Consider the following 9,046-nt stretch of genomic DNA (forward strand, 5'->3'; position numbering starts at 1 on the left):
TGCAGGAGCAAGCGTTACTGTCCCCTGACAAGCGTGCCTAACGAGGTGAGATCTGGGCGCACGTTGTTTCGCGCCCATACCCTGCAACGCCGCACGTTCTGTTGCTGCCAGTGCCAGCCGCCGTCGACCTCGATCGGCGATGGACTAATGCAGCGATGCCTCATACCCTCTCAAATCACCAGGACGATCGCAGTTTGTGCAGTGATCTTATGGTTGCTTTGCCATCAGATTTGAAGCTACAAAATTTAATCCATTCCTCCAGAAAGAATGAGCGATGATCCGACGTGAAAACGATCCTACCCGATCATGCATCCCAATCGCCATATACCCAATATCTCCCCAAAAATCGATAACCAGTTGCACACAGAAACGAATCATTCGAACAAATAACCCTGGCTCCGCACGTACTCAGTCCACTCAGGCCACGAGCTCGCTCACGAGGCGGTGGTCCGGAGCGCGCACTCCTCCGGCGGCGCGGGGAACCGCTCGCGGTCGCCGCAGTAGTCGTAGATGACGAGGTTCCGTCCCACCCAGGCGGAGTCCTCGCGCTGGCCCTCGTCGAGCGCCCACGCCGGCGGCTGGTCCCACCAGCTGTCCCCCGTGGCGGCCGCGCACGCCGGCGGCGCGCCCGAGTCGGTCGGCCAGGCGCAGGAGTCGGCGGCGAAGTCGCGGTACGACGAGACGAACGGCCCCTTGTTCCAGTCCGTCTTCTCGAGGCCGCCGCGCGTGGCCCAGTCGTCGGCGTTCCAGATGCTGGAGAACACGTACATGGGCTTGGCGATCGGGAAGAAGCTGTTGCTGGGCTTGCCCGCGTCGTTGGGATACACCCGGATCGGCACCTTGTCCACGAAGAACCTGCACCATCGCGAGCACAAGTTCAACACAAGCGTCTGCGTCACTCATCAGGTAGCCATAGCACATGCCAGCACGAGAATCTACACTGTGCAACACCACACATGATTGACCAGGGATCGGCATCATGAGCAAGTGGTAGTAATTCCATCGCAGCAGCTGCTGCTGTTGCAATGACAGTTGCACAGGACCTCGACCCCGGTGTACAGCACTAACCCACAGCGACTCCATCCATGTGCCGTGTCGCGGCTAGGAATCGAGCCTGGATGAGACGGGAACGGATTAGTGAGCATGGGAAAGACGAGACGGTACACATGGTTCGGACCCAAAAGGGGCGTACCAAGTTAGCGGTACCGACGCAGCAGCGGCCTCGTTTGGCATGACACTCCGATCGATTCAGGCTTTCAGGGGCAGCCGGGTAGGTGGATCCATTCAACTCGCCCCGTCGTCTTCGGCAGCTGCCAAATCCAACCAGCCGCCCCACTCGCCACTCGGAGTTTAGCACTACTCGAGCAGGAGGCTCACTAGCGAGCGAAAGATTTGACGAAACTAGCCGATGGATTGGATCAATGCACGAGAGAGAGAGAGAGAGAGATGGGATCGACTTACACGATGTGCTTGGCGTTCCAGAGGATGGAGTAGGTGTGGAAGTCGGCGGTGGGGTCGAACCAGAGCGAGTGGCGCATCTCGCGGCCGCCGACGCCGCTGTGGTACACGTTGGTCTGGATGATGTAGGGCTGCCCCGTCCGGTTGCCCAGGAATTCGAAGTCCAGCTCGTCCCGCTGCGGAGCCGCGTCCGTGTCGGAGCACATCTGCGGCGACATCGTTTTACATTGGATGGGTGAGAAGAGATCATGGATCGCCCTGCTGGTTCTGGTCTTCTTGACAAAAGCTAAGTGAAGCGAGCAATGCGATATGAATGCGGGGATTAATAATGATCAACGTACGTAGTATGCGGTGACGATGCCGGCGGAGTCGTTGCCTACGAGCTTGAGCTTCATGCTGAACCACCCGAACAGGTACCGCTGCTTCGTCTGGAACCCAACGCCTGCGAAGGAAGGAGACGGAATGGATGAGTGAGCTATTCAATAAGCATCTCCGACGCCGCACTTGGCGTCTCTGGCGATCCTGTGTTTGTCGATGCTACTCACCCGTCTTCTGGTCGAGGTAGAGGTACCAGGTCTGGCCGTCGGCGGAGGTCTTGACGTGATCCTCGGCTCCCGTGATCTCGAAGTTGTCGCCGAACGACGCCGCGGCGGACGCGCCGTGAACGCAGCACAGCTCAATGGCGGCGAGTGCAAGAAGCGCACTCACCCAGGGGCGTCGCCGCGAGCCCATTGCTGTCCCTGGCTAGCAACAACGTTCACTCAGAGAGGGAGGCGGGATCGCCGTCCGTGCGTGTCGCGAGTGGGGAAGAGGAAACGGCAAAGCTGCGGAGCAGAGGCGGAGGCGAAGCTAGGCTAGCACTGATGTTGATGCCTTCAGGCCGGAGCAAAGCACAAGGCAGAGCACCACATCTTATCAATCACAGCACAGGGCAGGGCGCCTTTGTTTAAAGCAAAGCCGAGCCGCGGCCGTTAAAGAACGACACAAGTTGTGCCCGGGCTTCAAGAACCGTGTGTGATTCTGTGTTTTTTTGCCCCATAGCCGAGCACTGCACGGCTCGTTTCGCTTGGCCGCGTCTGCGTGGCGTGAAAATTGTACCGTTGCAGCTTCTCCGCTTGCTTTCTCGAGAGCCTCTGCAGCACTGGGATTATAAAACACGGGGACACTAGTTGTCACGCATAAACCTCACCTGGATCCCCGTCTATCCATCAGTCATCTGTCCAGGAGTGTGAGGGGGCAGCGCCACTGTTGGGATCCATGCAGGGGAAATAAAGTATTGAAGGCAGTGCGCACCAGCCAACCAACTCGCCTCTGCCGGTCCGCCCTCTACACTGCAAAGACTGCTGCAACTGCATGCGGCCCCTCGGGCCTCGGCTCGCCGCAGCCTGGGACGATGGGCGTCAAGGAACCCGGTGTGGACTGTGCTGTGGCCTGTGGGTAGCACTGTAGATATGTATTCCTACTGTCCTCTAGTCACTAGGTGGTATAGGATCATACCGCACGTAGGTTACTTGAATGTCCACGTAGGTTATTTCGAATGTCGTGTTTTTACGTGATGTCTAAGATGGGAGATAGCGTAAAAAATTAATATTTAAAAATAAGTTTTTAATACATATATATGTATTATTAGTTTCTTAAGAAATATCAAAATAATTTATTGTCTCACACTTATCTAGGATTATTAAAAAAACTAGTTTTTAATACTAAATAAGTTCATTTTTAAATTACTTGTCACATTATCTTTTTATTTACTCCCTCCGTTTCGTAATGTTTATCCATAGCCTCGGGAGTATCTGTCTCAAATTGTTTGTCTATTGCGGTAACCAAGAATGCTTTATGGTCTATTTTACTGTTATGCCTTTGAGTGCATGTATGTATTTACTCCAACGCTGATGTGTTATTTGCTCTCATCCTTGCATTGATTAGGGGTAGCATAATCATCTCACTGTATTTTTTTTACTCGATTTTAGTATTTCTTGGTTTGTACGTAATGGTGTACGTAGACAAATATTGCGAAACGGAGGTAGTAAATAGACATCTAAATAATATTAAAAAAGTATCGAGAGTGGCCGTAGGAGCAGTATAGTACTCCTTGCTTTGTGTTCTAGGTTCGCCATGGGAACCGCGAGTTACTCCCCTCGTTTACGAGCTTATATGAATTAGTCGCGTCGACTACAACACCGTGCGCTGCATATGAATTCGATACAAAGTCATCTCCCGTTGCTAAGATTATCTTTAATCATATTTCTTTTATTTCGTTCTGTTTCTGATTTACTTTCCTGTTCCTACACATTTTATTTTTTCTCATCTCCAACCGTTTCCTTTCGAGGGGAATCGTAAAGGAAAAGGAGGGAGAATATCATCCTGAAGAGAATGATCTTATAAATCCATTCGTGATAGAAACCGTAAAATAAAATCGTTGAAACGCTAAAATAAATAAAAATTCCTTCGCAATAGTATTTTCGTCAAAAAAAAATTCCTACAGATGCCTAGCATAGCCACAACTGGATGATCTATCTGGTCGGCCACTCAAGCAACCACGTCGGTGTCTGTCAGAGATTGCGCGACTGATTGGTATCAACGAAACAGGTTCTGTGAACCCGGGCGCGACAGTGAGGTAGGCACACGAGGAGAGTACGAAACTCGTAGCTTGTGACAGTTCTGAGGAAAGATCGGTCATGTTTCACTGCACGGCTTTGTTTGTTTAAACTTGTCTCAATCTAGTTATATAGATACGTATAATTAAAAATATATATGTTTAATTGTTAGTATCTACAAAATATTGTCTAAAACCTAAACACACTCAGAGAGTTTCGCGAGGGTAGATGGGCATATCCGTTCCTTTGTTTGAAATTCAGCAGTATCCTATCTGTGTCCAGAGGAAGAAAGAGAGTAATATAAAATAAAAAATAAGTTAGCTACTGAAGATAGAAAAATAGAAGATAATATAGTAGTATTAAAAGATACTATAATAATATTATAGAAAATAAATTTTTAAATATCTATATAAGAGATAGTCCAATGTATAAAACGGAAGGGGCACGTCGCATGATACGGGCAGGTTTGACTCGCGGGACTAATCCCACGGTGCCATCCAGTTGGCGTGCAGTTTTAAACATGGTCACATTAGACAGATTTCACATGCGGACCCGGAATGGATAAATAGCATCAAGTGTGGACAGATTTCAAGAGTGCTTGCAGGTTTTACTCGGGACTAATCCCACGGTGCCATCCAGTTGGCGTGCCTTTGTGGGTTGTACAGGAAGTTAGCTGTTAAACGAGAAGCTTTTCCATCCTTTTCTCCAAAGGTGAATGAGACCGCTTTCGCCATGTAGTGCACGTAGGGCCTTAACCGACACCGGCGATCGATGAAGGAGAGAGCCAATAAAGGGGAATTTGTTGTTTTCTGCGTGCGGCGCACGATGAAATCTAGAAGAGGCTGAGGGAAGAAAAGGTTTCAGCAGGGAAACCGAAAAGGAAGCCACATGTGTATACAGTTAGAGTGTACAATTTCTTACGTGACTGCCGTTGGTGAAACTGTCATGTACCGACCCTCTCAATCAGGGCTAATCAAAGGCCATGCCACGTGTTCGCCCAGCTCTTTATAGACTGGGCCTTATGTTGTTTTGGGCTCAACAGGAGGAGTTCCCGAGCTTTTGGCTCTGGGTCAATCAGAAGCCACTCGAGAAGAAGCAACACAGGCCTGCGTACAACATCGAAGCCTTTTGTTCATCTGTGGATGTAACCTGTACCAGTGTTTGGATGCGAGCAACCTGTGCAGGACGAGATTGTACATACTAGAAAGAGAGGCGCACTCTGGGTGTGCGACGATGGCGTCCTAGAAAGGGGATGTAATGGCGTCGGGAGGCGCTCTTGTTGCTGCTGGCGCCGTCGGAAGAGGACCCACGTTCGGCGGAGGCTAGCAGGGCCCGAGCCGCCCAGCTGCTGCTCCGTGGCGCGGCTTGCGTGGATGCGACAGGTAATGGCGGTGGCGGAACACGGTAAATAGATTAAAAACCAGCAAAAATAGGTATTTAAATAAAAAAAAGAAAGAGGGGATGAGAGAAAAGAGAGATAGCGCGGTAAAACCCTACTATTTTTTATCTGTGGATTTAGGATCTTGGTTTTCAGTAATTTTTCTAGACTTATATTTTTACTAGTAATTAAAATACCACTAAATCCAGGGTTTAGTGATGCAATATTTGTTACATTATATGATGCATAAGGTTTAGCAAGATAATCATAAAATAAGATTTTTCTGTCTTTTGTATTATATTATAAAGATCTATTTCAACATGTAGGATAGCTATTAGATGTATAGTTGTATTTAAAATACGATAATTTCGATTACTTAGATTTTACAAAATAGTGATATAGGTAATAATTATAGATAATTAAAAATACATTAAGTAGATAGAGGTTTAATTATTTTAAATTGGTTAGTTTGCTTACGAGCAATATTGATTTTAGCAAACTAAACGTATTGTTAGGTGATCATCGGTTCCTGTAATTTTTTTTTGAGTTTCGATAATCAGAAGTATAGTTTTTCGGTATTAACATTGGACATATTTTCAGATATTTTCAGGGATGTCCAATAAACTATATTTTTAGATATATTATGGTGAAAGTCATATTGGTGATGGTTCTAGCGGTGTAGATCTCTCTGAATTTTAACATATCATTAAGGGACTTAGTAGAGCCAATGAGAAGACTATAGTGGGCGTGTCCAAGTGGTTGATACACTATTTTCAACTGGATCCCTATTAACATGAGCTTAAGCTAAGAGCTGTGCTAAGTCATGCTACTTAGGGATACTTCGGGGAGCTTGTCCCGATTAATCTGACATCTACTTGGAGGCGGTACGTAAATATAACATGTGAACGTAGTCTCCCTCTTGCGCTACTAGCTGAGGTGTATTAGAAGGATCCATTAGAGAAAAACATTGGGGAAGCAGTAGCAGGAATAAGTCAGACAGTGGTGGATGAAAGCACACCCAATAACTGTGGGGGACGAGCAAGACGTTGGGGATGTGCATGAGATACAACCGAATGGTGTAGCCGATGAGGGGGGAGCACATCTCTAGCATAATTGAAGAGATGGAGAGGGAGGATAAGGAGCTCGAGGAAACCATGCCGATGAGGATTCATCCGACGAGGAGGAAAATACTCCTATTCCTGTAGAGTGGAGGAATCAAGAATTTTCGAAGCTAGTGGTCAGTGAGGGTCATCGGACACCATAAGAATAATATGAGAATGAGGTGTCCCATATTGCTATGTACCCTACTAAGGAGGTTGTTATTGATGTAGTAAAATTCTAGTCGCTATCTCTTTAGAGGCAGTTTAAGGTTGTGAAGTCAAGCAAAAGGGAGTACGACGTCAAGTGTTTGGTGTCTGATTATCCGTGGCGGGTGCATGCATTCAGGGAGAAGTGGGTTGACCACTGGGAGTGCTCAATAGTTAGGGAGCATAACCGTCATATCGAGTAAATTCATTTTTGTTTTCCCGAAGGATTCGAACCTGTTTGGATGTGTTTTGGTGTTCTTGGTTGAAACACGAGGAGTACTGGCATTATTCCTCTTCCTGAGCTTTTCCACTGACGGTAACCAACCTCGGCAAAGCATCTTGGGTGAGTCTCCTAGGCTTCCATGGCAAGGATGCACGTTTTGATTGTATAAATTCTGAGTTTGGAGCTTCGGTTGCAAAGTTGCAACGCTTTTCATGTTCTCATTGCTTAGAAGCGATTTCGAGGCTTTGGATAAGTTTAAGTCATGTAATCGAGTTGCTGTGTTGGTAGATGAAGTTTAGAGTCCATAAACTAGTGCAAAACCTTTTCTCTTTGGATCAAGGAGCAATGTTGATTGTAGCGAACTAAATGTATTGTTAAGGTTAGACATATTTTTGGATGTTTCAGGGATGTGCGATAAGCTATATTTTCAGATATATTATGGTGAAGATCATATTGGTTATGGTCCTAACGGTGTAAATCTCTGAATTTCAGCATGTCGTTAAGGGACTTAGTAGAACCAATGAGAGGACCATAGTGGCTGTGTGCAAGTGGTTGATGCATTATTTTCAACTAGATCCCTGACAACATGAGCTTAAGATGAGAGCGGTGCTAAGCCGTACTACTGAGGGGTACTTCGGGGAGTTCGACGATGTGTAAGAGCAAAGTGGCCCGACTTGAAGAGCAGGTGGTGCATGAGATATATGAGTGCAAACTTTTACAGACAATTCAAAAATAAGGACTTGATGAATCTTTTCAAGAAATTGTGCAACCAAAACCAGTAGAGAAAGTTCAATGCACTATGGACAAGACTAGATAAACTAACCACGAAGTAGACAGCTGTGGTAGTAGACATCGGAGATGAGCCGATTGCTCTTAGACCCATCCCAACAAATACTCCCCAGATAGTAAGGGGGTCTGGTTCAGCTGTTAGGAACTTTTCATAGTGGATACAAAATGATCCAAGAGAGAAATGGAATTGATGTACGACATTGGAGGGGCAAGGTATGGGATAATGACAACAAATCTTGTTGATATCTACAACTGGGTTTTGAGAGGTATAAGGTCTCTCCCACTTGTTGGAATTGTTGAAGGCATTTGTCGGAGGGTTAACTCCTGTCGCAGGGATCCCGAGAGACCCTTTTTTAGAGATTCGGCCGGGGGGATGATCCTGAATAAGTTCGTCGGGGAAATAAATAGGAATGAATGCAATGGCCGGTGATGGGGGTGATGACCTAGTACAAGAAGAAGTAAATGCACCGGAATTTAGACAGGTTCGGGCCGCACGGGGGCGTAATACCCTACTCCTGTATGGATGCTATAACTATCCTGAGGAAGTCCCTCAAGGATGTTGCTGGTTACAAGGATGTTGGCCTAACTAAGAGCTTGAGGCTCCTTGTTCTTCGGTTGGAACTGTGCTCAACCTTGCTCACAGTGTCTCTCTTGCGCTGTGTTTTTCGTGTCTACTCTTGGTCTCTCGTCGTTGTTGGTCTGTCTCTTGTTGGTTCGCTATTCTTCAGGATGGCTCCTCACTGTGGTTGGTCTGTTCTTCCTCTCTTCTGCGTTGTCGGCTATTTTAAGTATTCACCGGCGACGACATGCCCCGAACGGAAAGGAGGGGGCTCGAGTTCCGAGACACCATAAATGGAAAGGGTGTCATCATTTCTTCTGGGTGAAGTGACCGGGGGTGAAAAATACATCGCACGCCTGGTCGCCCGTCACCATAAATACCCTGGCAACGAGCGCCGTGGAGAGGGCCCACCGGGCAGCTGCAGAGCAACCAGGCATGCTCGCCCTGCCTTGTTCCCCTGCCACAGCAGTGCGGTAAACGGAATGCTTTGATCCTCACGACGTTATCCCGAGACAAGCCGAATGGCACGGGATGGGACCTGTGCAATTAATGACCCCACGCCTCTCTGCCAAAACGTGGCAGGAACTGACGCTGAGCGCGGCAGGAGCAGTTGGAGGTGTCAGGCCACGCACGCTCATTAAATGCGGCCTCGGACCTCTGGCTGGTTGACACCTCATCGGCAGGCCCCTTGGGGGCCTTTCTGGGTTGTCGGGGTACCGAGTGCTCAGGGGGTAC

General features: G+C 47.8%; 1 protein-coding gene across 1 annotated transcript; it reads right to left on the minus strand.

Moving 5' to 3' along the window:
• Positions 1-229: 229 nt before the first annotated feature.
• LOC133892035 (probable xyloglucan endotransglucosylase/hydrolase protein 8) lies at positions 230-2,536 on the minus strand. The gene is made up of 4 exons (XM_062332772.1): positions 2,004-2,536; positions 1,800-1,900; positions 1,462-1,664; positions 230-855 (listed from the first exon to the last, which is right to left on the minus strand). The coding sequence occupies exons 1-4, from the start codon at positions 2,188-2,190 to the stop codon at positions 435-437; spliced, it is 912 nt and encodes a 303-aa protein (XP_062188756.1). The 5' UTR covers positions 2,191-2,536; the 3' UTR covers positions 230-434.
• Positions 2,537-9,046: the final 6,510 nt, after the last annotated feature.

This window comes from Phragmites australis, chromosome 15 (assembly GCF_958298935.1).
Source record: "Phragmites australis chromosome 15, lpPhrAust1.1, whole genome shotgun sequence".
Lineage (NCBI taxonomy): Eukaryota > Viridiplantae > Streptophyta > Magnoliopsida > Poales > Poaceae > Phragmites > Phragmites australis.